Raw genomic sequence first — 23,394 nt, 5'->3', positions numbered from 1 at the left:
TGCATGAAAAAATCCTAGCATGTGGTTCATACAGCTGCGTGCTGTGAACCTTTTCCTCTAAGCTATCAGCTGGGATACGTTATAACCTGGGCCACTTAGGTTCTTTTCTGTTGTTCAACTGAGATTTGAGGAGCAGAACTAGATTACTCCATGCACTTAGATTAGCAACATTCAGTTCTTCAATCTCCACATTTAAAAAGTAACATGAGATTTTGGTGTGGATAGTTAAAGGAAGTGCAGTAATGCAGTCTGAGTTTTACTGGACATCACTAAAATGCAGATAAGATGATAGCCAGGCCTAGGCCATGCAAGGGCTCCTATACCTACTTACATTTCAAGTTTGTCTAATTCTGTTGAAAATTAATCATAGAGCGTACCACAGCCCCCTCACCTGTTTAAATTAGGTGTCCTATAATTAGATTCATGCAATGTTTCCATATGTTGGTGCTGCTGTTCAGGGCTAGCATTTTCCAGCCTGTCAGTGTAGTTCTTAATACTGTACATATACACTTCCTTATGCTGTTTTGCTGTTCAACAATAATATGGGCACTGTCAGCTTCAGAGGAAGTCTCATTCTGCAGAGCTTTTATTACAGTCAAGGGAATTTTTCTTAGATACTGGAAATCAACTATCATGATGGTCTAGAATAGGGCTGCCCAAACTCCGGCCCGGAGGCCATTTGCGGCCCTTGGAGACCTCCAGTCTGGTCCGCAGGGAGCTCCCAGTCTCCAATGAGCCTTTGGCCCTCTGGAGACTTGCTGGAGCCTGCACTGGCCCAACACGACTGCTCTCAGTGTGAAGGTCAACTGTTTGACCTCTCGTGCGAGCTGCAGGCCAAAGTCTCTCTCTGCTGCTTGCTGTTGCACATCTGTGAAGCGTCAGCAAAGGAAAGGCCAGCCTGGCTTTGTGCAAGGCCTTGAGCTATTGCTCATTCATATAAGCTCCCTCTCTAATATATTCATTCATGTAAATTTATGTGATTTTATTCAAATTTTAAATGCATATTAATTCTTTTATTCCCAGCCCCCAACACAGTGTTAGAGAGAGGATGAGGCCCTCCTGCCAAAAAGTTTGGACACCCCTGGTCTAGAATAGGGGTTTCAAACAGGCAAGGGAGTGAGACTATTACTTTACATATTTACAGGCGGGCCCTATATCCATGGATTCAGTTATCAGCAGATCTGTGCCCATTTCACTACTTTAGTTTTTGTTTAGTAGCACTGGAACTGTCAGTGTTTTCTCCTTAAGAAAAGCAACATTCTTGCAGAACTGAAGAGCGATGTGCAGGAAAGCAGCCTGCATGCTAGAGGGAGACTAACAATCCAATCCTAAAGCTGGCAGTCTGTTGGGTCCAGCGGTGCCAAAATGGCGACAGCTGCATCTAGTGGCAACACCAAGGCCACCAGAGGTCTCCTCAGGGGAAGCCCTAAGTCCCGCAATGGGGCTTCTCAAGTCTGCACCGGCTGTTTTGCTGGCGCAGAATCAAGAGACTCCATGTTGGGCCTTCTAACAAGGAGTTCAGGATCAGGTGGAGCAGAGCTCTGCCAGTCCTATCCCCTCCTGCTCTGGTTCCTTCTCCCCTCCCCACCCTCCCTCACCCTGGACTGCCTCTCCCTGGCCGCCAAGGCCCTCATCACTGCCCAGAGCTCTTACCTAGCTCCAGAAGGCATCCAGCTGGTGCTGGGCTGGTGCTGGTGCTCACTCTGAGCAAGGTGTTGCAGACATGCCTTATAGCATGTTTGTGACACCCAGAGCAGGCACTGGAGCTCTGCACATCTTTAGGATTGGGCCCTAAGTGAACATTAACAGGAAGTGCTTCCTGATAATATCAGGAAGCACAATCCTAACCAGGTCTACTGAGAAGTAAATCCTATTGTGTTCAGTGGGACTTACTCCCAGGAAAGTGAGGTTAGGATCACAGCCTTAGAGCCCAATCCTATGCATGTCTACTCAGAAGTAAGTCCCATTATAGTCAATGGGACTTTCTCCCAGGAAAGTGTGGATAGGATTGGAGCCTCAGTCTCCCACCTTTAGTGTGGGGCTGGGGGCTGCTACTTGAATAGCATTTCCCTGTAACCACAGTGTCCGCATCTGCAGCCCCCCCTGAACTGAAGTCACAGATATGGAAGCCTGCCTTTATTTAAAAAATAAAATTTTAAAAAAATGTTCCATGCATGGCTATTCTGTCACTTAATGTTTCCATGGGAAATGTGTCACTTGATTGTATGATCCATGACTATTTCTATGCTCCAACAAACGGAGCTGCTAATTCTTATAACAGGAGCTCTAAGCTGGCTCCTACTGTAAAAAAAAAAAATGACAAGGCACTTCACATTGTACCAGTACTATACACATACCTGAGCAATGGCCAGCAGGGGCGTGAAGTTGTAGGGCTCTGTTGAGACCCTTTGGAATCCCATCCCTTGCATGTAAACCTGAGCATTCATGGGAGGGATGGGATAATGCTGCTGATTTTTTTTTTCACATTTAATTTATAATTCATAACTCATCAACAATAGATAAATAAGACATTTGTTCACCCCCTTTCAATTGGCACACGTTTACCAGGAGCTCGAGTATTGGAGAAACTTGGCAAGGGTGCCTCAAAAGAGGCTCATGACTTGTACAGCAGCCATGTGTGCAAGCAGAATTCTCAGAAACTCATACAGCATCCACTGGCATCTTGCCTGGTATTTGCTGCTGCAATTAGCATTTATTTTTACTAGCAACGCATTTGTCCCCACCGTAAATTACAGGTTACTCACTGCCACATGCTGTTCTAGAATTTTTACCATTTCCTACCTCGATCTCCATTGTTTTAAAAACCACCCCACTCTGTTGAAATGCCTTGTGGTTCTCAACTTCTTTTCCATTTTGCCCTCTTGCTTTTGGCCATTTTATCTGATGGTATGTGGTGAACCTCCCAAATCCACCAGGAAAAAAAGTGGCTCCAGCTATACTAGAGGGTCAATCTGGACACTATGGGAGAAGCTCTCATTTCCAAACCAATATTTGCCTTGCTATGTTAATGCTGTTGCAGGGAGGTCAAGCAGAGAATTAGTGGGAAAGAAGGGGTGTTTAACTTTTCCTTATTCCAAACTGAAAATCTCAACCTCCTCCCATTTTTTAATGCTCTTCCCCAGACAGGCTCTGAAACTGTGGAGACCAGCCCAGCTGGGGCAAAAATGTTCTCAGGTGGGCATCTGCAGGTGAAAATTGACAAACAAAAGATGGCTTAGGCGCCATCTCTCCTATCCACCCATCTCATCAGATTTGGATCTGCTCAACATGGGTCCTCTGGACTGCCATTGAGCCAGATTCGGCCCAACCTGAAACCTCCGGAGGCACTTGGAGACTGTGCAGCCTCCACGGGCCTCAGAATGGCCTCCGGAGGTCTTAGAAGGGCACTTCTGGTTTTTGGTCCAAAACTGGAGGTGCCCTTCTAGGACCTCCAGATGCCTTTCTAAGGCCTGTGGAGGCCGTGCACAGCCTCCAAGGCCCTCAGAACAGCTCTGGATGTGACCAGAGCTTGGTGGTGCCCCATAACCACGTAACTTGGTTTCACACAGAATTCGGTATCTGCAAGGGGTCCAGGAACAGAACCCTCTTGGATAATGAGGGTCCACCTGTAGTTTTGCACAAAGATCAAGTTAAAACTAGCTGTTACCTATCAAGAAAAGAATTCTGGAAATCCAGTCAGCTTATTATGCTACATCTGTTAAAAGAGAGAGAGAGAGTATAGTATAGTAAATTGTGAAAATAACACAGAAAGTATTATCATATTCTTACAGAAATTAATCATGCTTCTACATTTTGAACATTCATTATGCACTAGGAAGAAATACATTACAATTACATCACAAGTTGGTCAACAATAGTGTGGTAACATACCTATGCGCTAAAAACCCGCTCAAATCACGTAATAGATCAACAAGAGTTATCTTCAACAAGAGTTATTATTTTTCCCCCCCTGGAAGGGCTTGTGTGCTGGAAAACAGCAGCAAAAGGACAGTATCTGTATAGTAGGAAAAGAACCACCTGTTGCATTTTTACTTGAAATAAGAACTTGTCCAGGAAAAAAAAAAGTTGATGCTTCCTTCAAACCATATTTCATCCTCCTTTCAGGCTTCTCAAAAGTTGTTCTTATTTGTATTGGAATTTCATAATTTTGTCAGTGCGTGCTGAAACCTGGAATTTCTATAATAGCATTTTTTGGGGGGAAATTAGATGTTTGGGGTAGCAAAAATGACTGAACTGATAGCTCTGGTGCCCATAGTGTTAAGAGTTGTAAGGCAGCAAGATGGTATACAGCGGCACCTCCTGCCTTGTTACCATTTAGTTACCTGTTACCTGCCTTGTTACCATTTACTACAGCAAATGTGAGAAAAGGATGAGCAAATGGATCAAATCAAGCATTAGACTACACATGAAATCCTAACAACACTTGTGTGGGAGTAAATCTGGAATCCCCATCAGAGTAGACATGCATAGGATGACATTGCAGAAGGGGCTATTACTATCCTGCTCTCTCAGATAGGCCCTTCAAATGTAAGCATGGTATTTTGTCCATGACTCAGGGCCCAATCCTATCCAATTTTCCAGTGCCAGTGTTGCTGTGTTACTGGGGCGTGAACTGCTTCCTGTGTTGGGTAGGCAGTCACAGAGACCTCTTTAAGGTATGGGAACATTTGGGCCCTCAGTCACTTGATTCTTTGTTTACTGGCTGTAGTAATGTTTACAGATACACCGGACCACTTGCCATTTGCTACCCAGTGAGGAATATGAAATGCTGATCTCCTGCATAGTCATGCAACACATATGCCAAAACAGAGGCCTGAGTTCAAATCCTCACTCAGTCAGGAATCAAACCTGATGACATGGACCCAATCACCAGCGCTCAGCTCGCAGGGTTGCTGTCAGAATCATCTGAGCTCCCCTGAGGTTTTTGGAGGAAGGGTGGCAGTATAAAAGGCCAAGCCTATTCATGGCTACTCAGAAGTAAGCCCCATTACAGTCAATGGGGCTTACTCTCAGGTAAATGTGGATGGAATTGGGCTGTGATAAATAGGAGAAGCAAAAGTTGCAATTAGAGTGTCTGCTTTCAATTTCTTGCCTGCTTCTTCCTCTGCATAGCTCTGTCTGCTCACCTGCCCTGCCTTTCAGCAGCATAGTAGGGAGGAATGAGCACAGTAGGGACTGCCTGATCCAGACTAGCAAAAGTTCCCAACTCAGTTCACTTCCTGTCTCTCTCTCTCTGGTTGCCAAGTCTGACTGAAGCCATTCCTGGAGACAACCATTCCACCCCCTCCCCCCAAAACCTGGAGGTTCTATTGAAATCACCAGCAAACTTTTGTAAGCTCTCAGTCAGTAGTCAGGTTGTTGCTGATGATGATAGGTAGAGACTCCAGACCAGTCCTGGAGAGCATTGACAAATCTCTCTCTCTCTCTCTCTCTCTCTCTCTCAGGGTAACACAGTTGGGAGCACTGGGTTGACTGGACCCAGTCTCGAGCGACCAGAAGAGCAGGGGTGTGGGCAAGTGGGGAGGGGGCTGCTCCTGTCTGTGGCTGCTTATGCTCTCCTCCAGTGTGGTGCTGTGGTGGGGACTGGGCCCTATCCACTGTGCTCACTGCCCAGAGTGAGGGTGTGTGTGAGCGAAAGGGGGGGCAGACAAAGGTGACACCACTCCTGCTTCCTCTCTCTGGGCAGCTCCCTGGGGGCCCAATCCTTCTCACTGTATTTCCCAGAGAGAGAGAGAGAGAGAGAGAGAGAGAGAGCTTTCACACAATCCACCACTTATGCGCACTTGCTCTTGCTGAGGGTAATGACCAGGCGGGGACTTGAAGTATATTACCAAATCTCTTCCCCCCTTCCATGCTGCTCTTTTAGCCGGCTTGTTATTCTTCATATGTATTATATTATTTTTCACATTTTTATACTGCCCTTCCTCCAAGGGTTCCTCCCCTCCATTTGTCCTCACAACTGCCCTGTGATGGAGGTGAGACTGAGAGAAAGTGACTGGTTTAAGGTCACCCAGGAAGTTTCATGGCTAAGGGGGGATCTTCCAGGTCTAAGTTCATCTCCCAAAACTACATCACCATATATTAAGAACATGAGAGCCCCGCTGGATCAACCAGCTGGATCAAACCAGTACATTAGAACCACTGCACACCATCCTGACACATTATCCCTTCCCTCCATTGAATCCCAATACATTAAGAACATAAGCACCCCTCTGGATCAGATCAGGACGTTGCACGTACCCATCACCTAGGCCTTCAGGTGCCACCCCACTTCCTGTGGCAGGGAGTTCCACAGGCAGGGTTCTTCCAGGTCCGTGTCCAGCTCCCAAGCCAGTGCACCAGACCCAGTGTCTCCTTCTGTCCATTGAATCAAGGTCTGGGGGGGGGGTCCAACATGCTCTAAAGTGTCCCCCCGAGAACCCCCCTCAGGGGCAGAGCAAGCCCCCTCCCCTTCCCTCCCCCAGCCCGGCGCGGTCCCTTTAACTGGTCCTTGAGGCGGAGCCTCTCGCAAAGTTTTGCCCAAGTTTTCGGGCGGGCCCGGCTGGCGGTGCCCGCGGTGCGTGCGAGGCGGAAGCGTCCCGGGCGCGCTGCCCCGAGGAGCCGCGCATGGAGTACCTGACCACCTTCACGGGCAAGGGCGGCCGCCTGCTCAGGGGCACCGCCAGCCGCCTCTGGGGGGTCGAGCCCGGCGCCGAGGCGGGGGGCCTGCGCCACATCCACTTCCAGGACCTGCTCCACGAGCCCCCGCGGGGTAGGTGGGGCTCCCTGGCTCGAAGGGGGAGGGCGAGGGGGTCGTCCTTCCTGAGGGGCGAGGGCTTTGACGTGAGGGGGTCCCATGGGAACAGTGGGGGGACCCCCCTGCCGCCCCGTGGCCCCCAAGCAGCCTCCTCCTGCTCAGGCTGCCCCCTTAGTCCCCACCCTTCTCCCCATAGCCACAGAGATCAGGATCCTCCCACAGGCGGGTCTGCCCCCTTAGTCCCTACCCTTTTGCTCCCCACAAACCCCAGAGATCAGGATCCCCCCCACAGGAGGGTCTGCCCCCTTAGTCCCCACCCCCCTCCCCACAGCCACAGAGATCAGGATCCCCCCACAGGACGATCTGCCCCTTTAGTCCCTATCCTTTTGCTATCCCCCACCCCACAACCCCAGAGATCAGGATCTCCCCACAGGAGGGTCTGCCCCCTTAGTTCTCACCTTTTTGCTCTTCCTCTTCCCACAACATCCAGAGATCAGGATCGCCCCCCCCCACGAGAGTTTGCCCCTTAGTTCCTACCCTTTTGCTCACTCCTCCCCACAACCCTCAGAGATCAGAATCCCCTCACATGAGGGTCTGCCCCCTTAGTTACTATCTTTTTACTCTCCCTCTCCCCACAGCCCCAGAGATCTGGATCACCCCACATGAGGATCTGCCCCCTTAGTTCCTAGCCTTTTACTCTCCTCCTCCCCACAATCCCCAAAGGTCAGAATCACCCCCCCCATGAGGGTGTGTAGGCGCCTTGCAGACCCTCATGTGGGGGGGAGGAATCCTGATCTCAGGGGGTTGTGGGGAGGGTAGGAAGTGAGGCTACAGCCCTTGCCACACTTTCCTGCGAGTAAGCCTTATTGACTGTAATGGGACTTACTTCTGAGAAGACATGCATAGGATTGGACTGTAAGGCTTGGAAGCTGCATAAGGCAAAGTGGACCTAAGGCTGCTCTGTTCAACTGGGAGAAGTGTGCAAGTCCTTGCCTCCTCCCCCCCCCTCCCCACTGTGTTTGTATGGTGTCCATGCAGGTCACACAGTCCCCACTCTATGTACAAAGGACAAGGAAGGAGCCCTTAACCACACGTCAGCGATAACATGCAGCCAATAAAATCCCACTGCAGTCAGTAGGGCTTCACTTCCTAAAATAAATCTTAGTTAGGCATGTGCTGCTGCTACAGTTCAGAAAGTAAATGCAACAGTGTGATTTTTTTTTTTTTAGTTTTTGAAAATGTATTTGGGAATAGATTGTACTAATAGCCATAAATATATGTTCTGCATACCTAGCAGGGTCTTATAGGACAGGGCCCCTCATCTGTCCTGCTCAGACTACCCCCTTAGTTCTTACTCATGATGTCTTCTCTCCCCTCCTCACAGCCCCAGGAGATCAGAACCCCACCCAAGGGTCTATACATGTTCTGTCAGCTATAGGGGGACAGACAGAGGAGTGTTCTCCTTATGCCTCCTATAGGATCTCCTCATGTCAAGCATGTTCCACCTGGAGCTAAGTTGGGTTACATCAGTGGCACTGCCAACATTTTGTTGTTGTTATTCTTCAGATTTTTCTGAGCAAGAAAGGAGATCAAGGAGGAGAAACTGGGATAGAATGACCAGGAGCAAAGGAAGTCAACAGGGCCTGGTGGTTTTCCTGGTAGTATACAAAAGAGGATTTTGTCAGGTGTGACTTCACATTCAGGGATGTACGAAGCTATACATGCTGGAATTTTCTACTCCCCTTTGCATCCGGTAATCCTGGAAAGTGATTAATGAGGTGGATATTTATCATTAGAGAAAAAAGCAAGTGCTAAAACAAATAGGATTTTGCACCTCTCGCCTCCTGGTTTCTGAAATGTGCAAAGGGTCATGGAAAGAGTTAAGAATTAATACATGGCATGGTGTGTGCACAGTCATTGGGCAGCAGGGAGAGCTGCTGGCTGTGAAGTCAGGAATTGCAGAGTGTTTTGTGAGGGTTTGATCATAACTTTACGACAAGGAGTTAAAAGGACACAGACATGCAGTTAGAAGATGGCTGCTTGGGTTTTGCTTGCATGACCCAAAATCAGTTCTTGTAAGTTCATGTGAGATCTTTCTTGTTCTTGCTCCTGAATTGGAAATCAAAGCTTTGTTCCCTTTGGGGCTCCAAGTACAGGAGGGTGTTGAGTTGTTTATAGCATTGTGGCTATTTAAGTGGTACTGTCAGTGTTAACAAACTAAACCTATCCCTGAAGATAAAACCATGCTTAAAGCACACAACTGTGAAAAATCAATACATTGTTCAAAATGCTATGTTTTATCCAAAAATGTTAAAGTTGACCTTCATCCTGACACAAAATAACCAGAATGCTAGTCTCATGTACTGATTATACAGGAGTAAATTTGCAAGTGGTGTTTATCCTCATAGTCAAACAGTATTGGAATTGCATCATACTGGTGATTGCCAAACAATACGCAGATATAATGGAGGAATTTGCAAAAATTCCATAACTTGTTGAGTGAGGAAGGCAATAGAGAATGGTAAAAGGTGCTATGAGCGTTAATTGTCAGTGGGATGATAATGTAAATGCTATAGTTGAGGTTGGAGTTTGGTTATGTCACACCCACACAGATGCCAGCTCTTATATAATGGTCTTCTCTTTCTGTTGTGTATTGTAAACACTGTCCTGGGCTCATGCCTTGCTTTGTGTGCCTTGTTGAATGTGATTCAAGGTGCTCATGATCATGTTTTTAAATCCCTAGATCAGGGTCAGACTCATCTAGTGGGCTGAATAGAATTCAGGCACCTGCTAAGGGCCTGAAGTGACATTATTAAGCAGAAAGTGACATCACTTTGCAGATAAGGGCCATAAATAAGCACAGAGAAACTCATTAGCTGCCATTGGCAGAAGAGAAAATGTGCAAATCTTGATCAGATTTTCAAGAGAGCCCAATTATCATATTGGGAGAGCCCAGTTGATAGGCTGTCCTTTCAGCAGTGTTGCTTCTGTCACTGTAGCTCAGCAGCTGAAATGTGTGTGCAGTGATTTCTTGGCAGAAGCGGTGCTGCCGAAAGGATCGCCTGTGTGATAATTGGGATCTCCCAGTGCCTGGCAGTTTCTCCCTCTCTCAACCCTGTTAGTCTCTATCCCTTACCCTCTTGCATTCCTTGCCTTCTGCAGCCTTCTTCTGTTTCCCTCTTCCAGATAAATGCTTTTGGGGCTTATATCTGGCCCACGGTCCTTGTGTTTGACATTCCTTACTTAGCTTAGATACACGATACTTGAAAGACTACCTTCCTCCATATGACTCAACTATCTCTTAAGATCTAGAAAGGAGACACTTGGATGCCATGCTATCTTTTGAAGTTTGTGGTGGTGACCTGTGAGTGGGCTTTCTAAGTTGTGCCCTCCATGATCTGGACCTCCCTGCCTTCTAATGTGCTTTGTCTCCTTGCCAGTATTTTGTCAGATGCAACTCTCTTTTCAGAGGCATTTTCTGTCTTTTTGCCTTTGGGTTTGTTCTAATTGCTGCTTAATTGCTATGGTTTTTTTGCTTTTGTTTCTTACATGATGTTTTAAAAATGTTATAAGCCATCTCCAGTCCCTAAAAGGATAGCATTTTATTTATATATTCATTAAGAATAGTTTATACTACTTTTCAACGAAGAACTTCACAAAGCAGTTTACAGAGAAAATTGAGTAAATAAATGGTTCCCTGTTCAATTGTTATTTATGCTCTCTGGAGCCACCTCTTCCAGGTTGGTAGACCTGGGCTCCCATCCAGACTTGGGAGCCCAGATCCACCTGCTGTGTAGACTTATGGCCCAAATCCTATCCAATTTTCCACTGCTGTGCCAATAGGGGATGCACTGCATCCTGTGGTGGGGAGGCAGTCACAGAGGCCACCTCAAGGTATGGGAATATTTGTTCCCTTACCTCGGGGCTGCATTGTGGTTGCACTGGTGCTAGAAAGTTGGATCGGATTGGGCCCTTAGGTTCACGTTCTGACCACCCTCTGGAACCGTCTTCTAGGCAGGTAGACCTGGGCTTCTGCCTGAATTTGGAGCCCTGATCTACCTGCCAAGTAGACCTGGGCTCCCATTCTGACTGGCACCCAATTTCACTCCCCATCCTGGTGGGCACCCTTATCTGCTGCCTAATTTTGTCATATGTGTGAAGCTCCTTGCTGATGATTTTTTCCCCTCTAGGATAGTCATTTTCAACCACTGTGCCATGACACATTGGTGTGCTGTGAGTGGTCCACAAGTGTGCCACAGGAATTTGGGGGAAGATCATTTATTAGTAGGGCCAATGGAGGATGTGAGCCCCTCCCTGGCAGCATGGTGTGCCTTGCCAATTGTCAAAAACCTGATGGTGTGTCTTGACAATTTTAGTGCCTTGTGAGTGTGCTGTGAGATGTAAAAGGTTGAAAATCACTGCTCTAGGAAGTGCTTTTCAGATGTATGTGAAATGCAGATGGAATATTTTGTCATACTAGGGCAGAGAAGACACTGACCATTTGTTGGGCAATGCAGCTTGCTAAGAATATAACAAGACATGGGATATATCTGAACTTCATTTTACAGGCAAAGAGCTAGGGAGAACACTCAAGGAGATTGCTGGAGAGCCGCTGGAAAGATTCTGGTGGGCCGCTGTGAGATACAGGAAGCTGGACTAGATGGGCCTATGGCCTGATCCAGTGGGGCTGTTCTTATGTTCTTATGTTCTTAGAGCTTTAATTGAGTGGCTATTTTAGTGCATCCTGGTCTAGGATAGGTGAGAGGAGTAAGGAATGAAGAAGAAATGTATAAATTATTAACACAAATGCTTTGCTAAAGTTTAAGAAGATGGTGTGAATGGACATATCTGCGTCCTTGAAATTTTCAATAAATGTGACTGTGAGCTAAGAGTAAAAGTTCTGAGGCACAAGAACTATTGTCCTGTACTGTACTCATTGACTTAAAGTAGCAGATTTTCATTGTACCTTCTACTTGAAGTTCTTGCACATGGGCCAACTGTAGACATGTCAAAGGTAAAGATCAATTTGGAATATATTGTAACCTTTTCTTTTTAATTTTAGGATTTGAAAATTAAAGAGTTAGGAACTTTTTCTTACCTGAAACGGTATTTTAACACCTTTTGACTTGAATTACAACATATACCTATATTGCAAAAAAAAAAAGTTGCTAATGATTTTTTAGGATAGTAAAGCCATGGTAGTTAAGAGGTTATCTTGGCAGAAGCTACCTTTGTTATAATATTTTGACTGAGAGTATTTGTTAAGCAAAATAGGTAGGAGGGAAGCTGGAGTGTTGGAATAAACTGAAGGTTTAGCTTCAACGGGTGTGGTGGAGGATATAATGCCACTTAAAATTAATGTGATGCATTTATCCATTCCAGTTGGAATCAGTGGAATTCAAAACCTGTCTAACCTGAAAACTCCTTAGCCTACCTCAAGATCAGGTTTTTGTGTGTATTCGTTGGAATGTGTTAGAAGTCTAACCTGGCAATGGGTAGTTCTTAACACCATCTTTCTTCCCTTCACCTTCTCCGGGGGGGGGGGGGGAAGGGATGTGAAGATGTAAAGATTAGTTGTTTATAGCAGTGTTTCTCAAACTTTGGGTCAGGACCCATTACATGGGTTATGAGCCAATTTCAGGCGGGTCCCCATTCATTTCAATATTTTATAGTAGACTTGATGCTCCCACGGTATGTGACTGCATTTGGGGGAATGTTACAGATCTGTACTTTTAACAGGCTACTGTGTATATGCTTTTAACAATGATAGTAAATGGGACTTACTCCTGGGTAAGTGTGGGTAGTATTACGGCCTAGGATTTTTAACAATTTTCCTGCTTGATGATGTCATTTCTGGTCATGACACCACTTCCGATGGGTCCTGACAGATTCTCATTCTAAAAAGTGGGTCCCAGTGCTAAAAGTTTGAGAAACATTGGTATATAGTATTACTGTGTGGTGAGGGCTTGTTGCATAGAGGAAGAAATAGTGGCTAGAAAGGGGAAGTCCTTGTCCCACTTGAAACAGAGTTTATTGGAGTCATATTACAAATAAATTATGAGTTAATAACTCATGTAACTCAAAGCAAGTTTTCATGCTTGCTGAAAAAATTGCAACTGGCACTTATGCAGTTATGTTGTCAAACACACTTATGTTGTTGTCAGACGCACAGGGCAGTTATGCAACATATAAATGCACCTGTGCCAGCCTGAGTGCTCCGCCCCCCTCTAGCAACGCCACTGCGCTGGAGCTCTGCCTGCTGAGCCAAGCCTCCTACTCTTCTCACATTGCGTTGCTGGTCTCACTGCCAGGCAGGGTTCTGGGGGTCCTGTGGATTCCACCACACCGCACCTGACATACCACTAGTTGAGAAACACTGTGCTAGACTAAATGGGCCTTTGGTTTGCTCCAACATGCCTTTTCTTTTAAGTATAAATAAGGCATTTAAGGGCGCAATCCTAACCAACACTCCAGCACTGACATAACTGTGCCGTTGTGGCATGCACTGCGTCCTGTAGTGGGGAAGCAGTCAAGGGGGCCTCCTCAAGGTAAGGGCAGGTTTGTTACCTTACCTTCAAGCTGCTTTGTGGCTTGGTCAGTGCTGGAAAGTTGGTTAGGATTATTTCCTAAGTCTCTCTCTCTCTCTCTCTTTTTTTTTTTAAAAGCTTGTTTTAAAATATAAGAATAAACACCTATTGGTTCATAGATACATAATATCCTAAAATGGAATTGTGACCCTAAACAGTTCACATAGTTTTCATCTGTATCACTTCATCCCTGATTCCAAAGGACAAAGGATTTTTCAAGCTGTTTCTATCTTTCAAGTTTGTCTTTTACAGCACCTTAATCGTTTAATAAGAATACTTGTCCACAATTCTGGCTGACGATCTCAGAAGGGCATCTCTTTGTCTTTTGCCTTTTTAAAGTGTGACAATTTAAAGTTTCTTTTTTCTTTCCTTTGCTGTCGTTTAATTGGAAAGTGCATCCTTTCAGTAACAAACCTAGGAATGAAGAATGTTATTGGTAGATATGATCTCTCTACCTGCTCCGTCTATCAGGGAGTGATGCTGTTCACTCATTTCTGAGGACTCGTCTAATCTGATGGGTATAATCTTCACTTGACAGGCAGGTGGAGCCCTCAGGTACATCAAACACCAGTTTGTCTTAATAACATTGTAATTTACAGGAGCTTTGTCAAAAGGATGGTGCAGACTCTTAGCACTGCACATAAAGGGATTGGTGTCTAAATATAATCTTCAGCTCTTTCTCTTGAGTGGTGCCTGTGCTGCTAAATGACTGCTGTGCTGAACATCTCTAATGACAAATGGAAGACTTAGGAATGTAAACTGAATGTCTGTTATCAAGTTTTAATATAGTTTGCCAGGGTTCTCGTGCACAATATTATCCTTGCTCATTTCAATTTGGGCCAAGGACAAGTGTGCAAACATCTGTGTGAAATTGGGCTTTTGCCATGGAATAGCTGCACATTTGTATGCAAAACCCATATGGGTTTCCTTATCCATGGGACACCCCTGAGCTTTTCTCCCATGGAATACCCAAGGGCCTTTTCTCCCTTGTTATTCCGTGAGTTCTGAATCTTCTGTCTGAGTTTTGAAGGTATGATAGGAAAGGGTACAATGTTTTCAGTATCTGTGAGTTTTCAGTCCTTGGAGGAAAAAAGGTGAGACCTTCCTTCACTGTCCTCTCCCTTGTTTCTGTCTTCAAAGAGCAGCTCTATCCATTGCTTTGCTTTTGGTGAGTAGGAGAGGCAGCAATGAAAGCAGCTTTGGCTTGATCTGTTTGCTGTTTAGATCTGGATGGGTTGGGAGAGGAGGGGGAAGCCTCCACTTCAGGACAATCCACTAAGCCCCTCTTGTCAGCACTTCAACCCTCTTCCCAGTGGAGAGAAAAGGAGAAGAGTGCCACTATTTATATTGCAGCTATGCATGCTTACTCAGAAGTAAACCCCATCGCATTCAGTAGAGAAATTGCAGAGAAGCAGGCCCATGATTTTTCTTGCAAACTACTGCTTCTCCACTTGCATAGTCTCTTTGCTGAAAATGCCTGCGTTCAACACATGAATTCCTTCCATTGGCTCATATAGGGACCATTGTCTCAAATACGGCTAAAGAGACAACTGGGCTCCCACCCAGAACTCTTTGACTGGGATGGGGGCTTGTTCAAAATCCCCCTAAGGTCCTCTCGACCACCTCTCCAAACTGGTGGAGGCAAAGGCAAGGGGAGAAATGAACTGCAGTTAAGGCCAAACAGGATCTTCTCCCAAGATCAAGTCTCGATATGAAGGGTGATGCTGCTATCCTGATCCTCTTCCTGCTTGTAGATTCAATCCTCTTCTTGCTGGCCTCTTAGGGAATGCGTAAAGGCTTTTCCACCCCTCCACACACACCTGAGCTCCTAAACAGATTCATAGAGCAAGACAGAAGTGTGGCACTCCTTTTCTCCCCAGGCATAAAGAGGGACCTTCTGGCACAATCCTATGCTTATCTACTCCAAAATTAAGTCTCACTGTGTTCAATTGGGCTTACTCTGAGGAAAGTGTATATCATAATTGGAACTGAAATCTTTATGGTTTTTTCTTCTTTTTTTGATGTGTTTGAAGGATGGCTGCTTAGGTGACAGTCCCATGTGCCTGCTTTGGGGCATGATCCTATGACTTTGTGACATACAAAATTATGCATGAAAAGGATAAAGTGGATAGAGAGATGCTCTTTACACTCTCACGTAACACCAGAACCAGGGGACATCCACTAAAATTGAGTGTTGGGAGAGTTAGGACAGACAAAAGAAAATATTTCTTTACTCAACGTGTGATCAGTCTGTGGAACTCCTTGCTGCAGGATGTGATGACGGCATCTGGCCTGGATGCCTTTAAAAGGGGATTGGACAAGTTTCTGGAGAAAAAAATCCATTATGGGTTACAAGCCATGATGTGTATGTGCAACCTCCTGATTTTAGAAATGGGCTATGTCAGAATGCCAATGCAAGGGAGGGCACCAGGATGCAGGTCTCTTGTTATCTGGTGTGCTCCCTGGGGCATTTGGTGGGCCGCTGTGAGATACAGGAAGCTGGACTAGATGGGCCTATGACCTGATCCAGTGGGGCTGTTCTTATGTTCTTATGTGCAAGCCTCAAGGAATAAGCAAAAACCACACGAATCCTTCCATCACTGACAGAAGCAGGAGGTTTATTTTCCTTAGATGAGTAAACACTGGGTGGGAAATGCCCACTACTTAAGTGAACAAGTGCAGTTGGGTACATGTGAACATAGGAAGTCTGCCAAAGGCAGTGTTGGAGGTGGGGCTAGTGCAACTTTTGCCTCAAAGAAATCCCCAGATTGGAGTGAACATGGATTGCAAATGCCATGTAGGTTGAAACTCATGGATGCATTTTTGTCATGGAACAGCTGCATGTTCTGGGCCTAATAATATTCATGGCTGGGCATCTTCGTACTGTTGTGCAGTGTCATGCGAGCCCCATGTTGAAATGCAAGAAGGTGCATTTATATGTTGTCAAACACACTTGATGCTAATTTCTGATTAAATATTAATATTCCAGAGATTTTATTTAAAGCTCTCATACGTATCGAGTTTTGAGATTGCTCATGAAATCTTTGTCTTCAGGATGACTGCAGTCTTTCCTTTTGCTTCTGTGTTAACATGGCATTGGTTCTAACACTTTTCTGCCTAGTTCTGTTATGCCAACACAGAAGCACAGGAAGAATCCTGTAGCCAGAATTGGCTTATTCTAAGAGTAACTCTGCGCTCCTTAGAATGCTTGAAAATGTCCAGTTGCTTGGTTGTCTAGGATGTTGAGACCTAGGTGTATACATTTTTTTCCCAACCAGAGGTCAAACCGTGTCTCAGAGCTAAAAATACAGAACCAGTGGGTGCGAGATAGATTTATTAAGATTTTCTAAAAATTCATTTAAAGAGAAAGGATTTTGATTTTCCCTAAACAGTAAGTTGCTAAAAAAAATTGTCCCTTTCTATAGGACAATTGTGCATTTTCTATTGTATTATTTTATCTTCTTTTACAACACTGCTTTGCAAAATATGAGGCAGATCTTTCTGTGATCAGACAAGCAGTTCCTAAAAGAGATTAAACTTTCTTTGCCTGCCCTCCAAGCTCTCTCTTTGGGCCTAAGTTGGTCTGGACCCAGTACCTAAACAAGAAATGGTGGAAGGGCTGTGATGCCTCCCAATTTCATAGAGTAGTATGTGTTGCTGAAAACAAATAGGGCTTGCCCTGTCACTTATTTTTGTTTTCACATGATTGCTTAGTCTAGGAGATATATACGTCTTCTATTTTCTTTTTGTGCATTTGTTTCCAGACCTCAAACAAATTGAACTATGTGTCTTTAACTTGAGGGCAGGGAAGTAAAGAGTATGGAGTCTTTTCCCCCTCTGCTTGATGTTAAGCCTGTTTTATATGAATGATTATCCTGTTACTGCTTAACTTACTCCAGCTCTTATTTGTTTATGTATTTGAATTGGGAAATAGATAAATTTTTAAAGGGGGGCATTTTTTTTAAGAGCATCCCATGACTGACTCTTTTTTGTGATAAAAATCAAGTTTGTATTTCTGAATGGAGTTTATAGTCCTATAGAAATTCACACAGATGGCTTGGAATATGGGCAGTGGAACAACACACCCTGAGAATATGTCCTTAAAATGTTTTATGCCTGCTGTAACTCCTAAAAAAAGATTGTACACTTCAGTGAGCTTGTGTAGTCTAATGAGAACCTTGGCGTTTTGTATGTAAACAGTTCAGACTTCGTGTTCCATTTTTTTTAAAGCTGTGGCTTTAAACTGAGTATGATCTGTGAAGCAGCATGTAGTCTACTGCAGATGGCAGGCAAACCCTATTCAATGTAGATCTAATTAAATACATTGGAATCATTGGAATCTTGTCGTGTAAAATTTTTTTGGGTATCTAGCATTTTGTGAATTGGTAATCCTGCTGGGTGCTAGTAAGTACTTATGAAGCTAGTAAAATCCCCTTCACTGGAGTAGTTTATGTTGGTCAAATCCTTAAAGCAAAGCATAGGAGCAAAGTCCCATTCTGGCAGCTAGCTGTCTGTTAGGCTGAGTCGAGAGTCACAGGGTATAAGCTGTGTAACTGGTGAATTAGATGTCTGCCCGCGGGGCTGTAGTCAGCAGACTGTGACAATACTGAGAGGGAGAGAGAAATGAATGTAACGCATGCCTTGCCTCAATTTTTTTCAGATACCGGCCAAAAGAAAAGCTTAGACAAGAAAGATGGGAGACGAATGTCTTTTCAGAAGCCCAAAGGGACTATCGAATACACAGTAAGTTACTCTTTTTTGGCTACTGCATGATATGCAAGGGAAATGTTAAAGATTTGATTTTTTTAAATAGCATTCTGAAAACTATATGGGAAAAAGGGAGATGCCTTTTACTTGTTTGCTTGTTCAGTGTATATACAGTAGTTCTGGTAGGCAGCTGATTACCTTAGCAGGATTGAGAAGAGTACTGTTTAGTGTCTTTTCAGGAATGATGCAAATAATTCTGGCAAGGTGTTAAGCTTTCCTGTGGACGTTGTACAAGTTTGAAATTATGGTACGTCAGTACAATATTCTGTTGTGACTTGCACTTTTATTTTCAAGGCAAAATTAGGTTTTTGTAACCCCTTACTGCCTCTGAAGCTTTCTGCGCTGTTAGTAGTCCACTGAATGCAAGTGAACATGATGTTAGTCCATCTTAGCAATGTTTTTTGAAAATGTTGTGATAATTTCCATTGATCTATTGCTGCTTCAGAGCATTGCTCTGTTTTTCCAGCAGTATCTGAAAATGGAGCCTTTCTGTAACTGTTATGTTCTTCAAATGACCCTCAAACAGTGCTGCAGTCAGCATTTCATGTTTCTGGTTACTAGGGGAAACTGAAGAGAGAAACATTTTGTTACATATTGCCTATATAACTAGACTCGAGCGTATTATAAATAAGTTAATGTGATTTCTTTTGGAATTAAAAAATGTTGAAATAAAGCAAATATTCTGAACTTATTAAGAAGTGTGCTTGTAGGCATTCCACCTATGCGTATAATAGTTTTTTAAATAAATATTTAACAGCAGAACTATTTATTGCTCTGGAGTTGCACTGCCAACTTATTTTAATTGACTGGTATTCCAGAAATACTGACCAATATGACCATGAAATTTAATTAGGAAGTGAATTTGTTCTTTCACTTTAAGTAAATTACTAAAGCAAACAAAGTGATGCAAACTGATCTGTTGGCTATCATGCTTCTGCATTTAGCTGTGGTTTTGAATGTCTTGTCCTCACCACACAAATACAGCTTTTCTAAACGCAGGAAATCTCTGCATAATGGGGCATGTATTCTATGTTCGCGAATAGATGTAAATAAAATAATTACCAGACAGTAGCCCAGTTCAGAGTTGCTGTGCTCTGGCATAGCTAGAATCTTCAGTAGTACTTCAGCCACTTTCAGCAAATCAGGTAGTGGCTGTTGTAATCTATCATTACATCGAACTTGCAGTATGTCAGTCTGCATTTATATAGCATGCACAACTCTTTGTAATTCGTAAGGAAGGGGCTTATCTCATTGGTGCTAAGCAAATGTTTATCATTAGTAATTTAGACAGTCATAACTTGCCAGTTTCATAACTTGCCACCCCTATTGCTTCAAAGTGCACGTTTCATCTTTTGGAATGAACCAGGGAAATCTTTTGTGGACCCTTACATACTCTCCTCTTAAGCTTTATGCCACAGTGTTGGTGCTTTTGAAGGGTTGCTTCCCCTTTAGCTTTCCTTTACTGCCTTTCCCTCATTTAGTTTTTGCTTACTGACAAACTATTTTTTCCTTCTCACAGTGATCCTGCTTTTGTAAGAATTTTTAGAAATGTGCTTCCTGCTCTATTCCTAAAGCAGGTTTCTCATGTATCTAAATCCTATGTGTATAGTTAACATAGTATCCCCATCTAAAATATGCTTACCTCTTCTAACCTATGGAAGTTTCATTAGAATTTTTTTCAGAAGAGCGTTTTAAAAGAACTCCTTAATTCTAAAGTTTATATATCTTTCAAAATGTATGTGAAATTGTAGTATGGCACGTTTTCTTCTTGACAAGGTTTTACTTGAGGGGTGCTATTAGAGTGGGCAGTTTTCTTGATTATAGATATTCCAGACTCTTTCAGAGTAGTAATTTATCCACCTTGTTGTTGGCAACCTTCAGTCTTGAAAGACTATGGTATCGCGCTCTGAATGGTGGTTCTGGAACAGCATCTAGTGTGGCTGAAAAGGCCAATTCGGGAGTGACAATCCCTTCCACACTGGGAGCAAGTGCAGTCTGTCCCTGGTCTGTCTCCCTGGCTATGGGCCTTCCTTCTTTGCCTCTTTGCCTCAGACTGTTGGCCAAGTGTCTCTTCAAACTGGGAAAGGCCATGCTGCACAGCCTTATCCACCTTTATCCACCACCGCCTTTATCGACCTAGTATTGGAAAATTCTGGCTCTAAATTTTGTTGTTGGCTGAAAAAATAGAGACAGATATAATTTCCAGTGATAAACATGATTAGCAATCACTTAAAGCAGTTCATCAAGTTTGTCCCAACTTTAATTGCCTAAAAAAGTAACAAAGTGTTAGTATCTGATATTCAGAGATACCGTCAGTGTTCAAACTTGTAATCTATGCATTTTCTGCTCAGTGTTGCTTTTGGGGAGTACCAGACCTACTGGATTGGTTGGCAACCTTCAGTCTCGAAAGACTATGGTATAAGCCTACAGCACCCGGTATTCCCAGGTGGTCTCCCATCCAAGTACTAACCAGGCCTGACCCAAGGAGAGAAGATGTTCAATTTCACTGGAAGTTACTCATGCGAGGGAGCATGGCTTTCAGATAAGGGATAGCATCCACAGTTTCTTTGTTCTGGTGGAAGAGAAAGTGTGGATATTACCCAAGGCTGCCAGAGTTTCCTGACATGCCGCAGATGCTGTGGAAAATTGAATTGGTACTTGTTATAAAGGCAAAAATGTGGTAGCATTACCTCTGAGCAAGCATTGGTTCTAATGACTTATTTTGTGTGCTTTTAAAAGCATTTGACCTGGTATCTTTTCCTCTAGTGACTGGAAAGGTACTATGATCATTGTCCAAATTAACCTTCATGGATTGTACATCATATGGCTTTGAACATAGAAACATCATGTGGAAGTGAATATATATATATCAGGGGTGGCCAAACTTTCTTAATGTTAATGCCACATAGATAACTTCAGATGTTTTGGAGCTGCAAGAGATCTGTTTGAGAGTTGCAATATTTAAAAACATTTACATTCTTAACTATATTTACTCAGCATGAACATTAAACTTTTAGTCCAGTGGACTCTCAGTTCATACCTGGTAAATAATTATAATTTTTTTATTTATCTTTTTATGTTAATTGTAATGCAAAAAGGAGGTCATCCAACACATATCTACAAGCTGCACATTATATGTCAAAGAGCATGTGGCTCACAAGCTGTGGTTTTGCCACCCCAATATATCTGAAATGCTTTCATATCAGTTATGTATCTTTCATATCAGTTATCAACAATATATGTATTGTTGAGTAAGAGATAGAGAGAGATAAAGGAAGAACCTTAACATTTATGCTTCAACCTTGCTTTGACTTTTTCAGAGAAACATTGTTGAAATGTATTCTTGGCTCAGTTTTCAAGTGCCATTCCTTTAATCTTCAAAACAAGATTCTAATGCACTGTAATGGGTGCCTGGCCTAAGTGACAGTTCCTGCCAAAAGTACTTTAACAACTTATATTCCGTCTTTCCAGGAATTTTGCTTAAGGCAGCAGATGACTGTTACAAGGCAAATCACATAAAAATACATTGAACAGGTTTGACCCTGAACGTTCTTGGGTGAGAAACTGGGAACAGTATGAAAATCAGTCTTGGAGCTTTGCAGAAAGCATGGGACACAGGTCTAATAAATACATTGTATATATAAAAATGCTTAGCCTTCACTTGCTGATCTATTGATAGACCAAGTAGACCAAGTTTGAAGTATAGCGCAGACATGGTTCATATACCTTGTACATCAAACTTTTCTAGTATTCAGGGTATTTTTAATGTATTGCATAAAACTGGGGCTTGGGTAAAGAGTCTACTCCATAGTCATAGTCAACACTTCATCAAAGATCAATCCTGATCACACATGCTACAAGAGGAGGGATAGCCCTTCAAACACTTAAATCTGACTTGAGCAGGGAGTCAGTTCTGGGGACAGCCAGGAATGTGTCTGTGCTTGAAGAATGTATTCTGTATTCGGTGTGTGTTAATATGAATGCAAATGCTGTATAGCCTTCGGCATCTCTTAGCACAATGAGACCAAAAAGATGATATGAAACTAGCTGTGAGAACCATAAAATGCCAATATAGATCCTTGGGGAATAGGCAATTAACATTTTTTATCAGCAGTAAGTACTTAGGGGTCAGCTCTCATTGTATAAATGGTCTGCAGGTTGGTTCTATAGCCTTCCGCTTTTGTCAGGTCCCAATCCCATGTGGCACACCTCTGGCACTCCAGCCCCACTGCTGACAGTGGGTGTTGTAAAAGTGCTGCAAGGCATTTTGCTGCTGGTGGCAGACACCCAGCGCCAATGGAGAGGGCAGCACCAGTAGGACTTGGAAGGGAAGAGGGTGTAGAACAACCGATCAGCCATGCATACACGCTTGCCTGCCCCTTTTGCTGATTTGGTGGCCAGTTGGCTCCATGCTTTTTCTTGCCTGACAACAGGGACATAAGTAGGTAGGTCCCATGTTGTTGGCTGTAGTGTGAGATGCATTGTGGCATAAGAAAAAGATTTAAGCCAGTACTTGTGAAAGCCTTTCGGCATTGCCAGGTTATGCTGTGTTGTGATTAGCGAGTTGGCCATGACTCCCCATCATGTTCCTGAGGGCTGGAAGTGACATCATTAAACAGGAAGTGGCCAGAAATATTAACTATATTAAATATAATATAATATTATATTTATTATAATATAAATATTAAATATATATTTATATTAATATTAATTATATTAATCATATCATTATTTAAATGCAGATCTTAAAAATATATTATTAATACACAGCAATATACGCCTTTATAAATGATCAGCTGCTGATCGCTGTTGGAGACAGGATGCTGGAGGAGGTAGATTTTGCCTGGTCCAGGAGGACTCATTTTTTTAAACTTTGTAAGCATACCAATAGAACTGTTTTATCAAATGAACTTTGTGAACAACCAGTCTGACCAACATTACACACACACACCCCTGTGGACCCCAATCCAACTAGTCATTTCTCCCATTCTCCTTGGGTAGGATTGGACCCTTTATTAATTTAATGAAATTAAATTTTTCCAGCAGCTGGTGGGGAAAACAAAAATAGACCATGAAAATATATCAGAGCTGATAAGGGTTTGGTTAGGAAGCTGATTTGTCTCCTATACTAGGAGATGCACAGCTCAAGCCTATGCATGTCTACTCAGAAGTAAGTCCCATTAGAGTCAATGGGGCTTACTCCCAGGAAAGTGTGGATAGGATTGGCCTGGCAATCACTTCATCAATGGCTGATAAGTATTCCCTTCAAATAGCAAGATTCAT

At 43.6% G+C, this 23,394-nt stretch overlaps 1 protein-coding gene across 3 annotated transcripts in view; it reads left to right on the top strand.

Moving 5' to 3' along the window:
• The window catches only part of OXR1 (oxidation resistance 1), a 275,460-nt gene that overhangs the window by 203,728 nt on the left and 48,338 nt on the right, over positions 1–23,394 (top strand). For 2 of the 3 annotated variants that reach the window (XM_066622804.1, XM_066622803.1), the window contains exon 5: positions 18,005–18,087. In XM_066622804.1, coding sequence (XP_066478901.1) covers positions 18,005–18,087 — 83 coding nt within the window. Of the gene's footprint in view, positions 1–6,563; positions 6,773–18,004; positions 18,088–23,394 lie in introns of those variants that run through there. The other variant, XM_066622808.1, reaches the window with a different exon arrangement.

Source organism: Tiliqua scincoides, chromosome 4 (genome assembly GCF_035046505.1).
Source record: "Tiliqua scincoides isolate rTilSci1 chromosome 4, rTilSci1.hap2, whole genome shotgun sequence".
In the NCBI taxonomy this organism is placed as follows: Eukaryota; Metazoa; Chordata; class Lepidosauria; order Squamata; family Scincidae; genus Tiliqua; species Tiliqua scincoides.
Note: the sequence above shows the minus strand (reverse complement) of the source record. Positions and strands in the feature narration are given on the sequence as shown.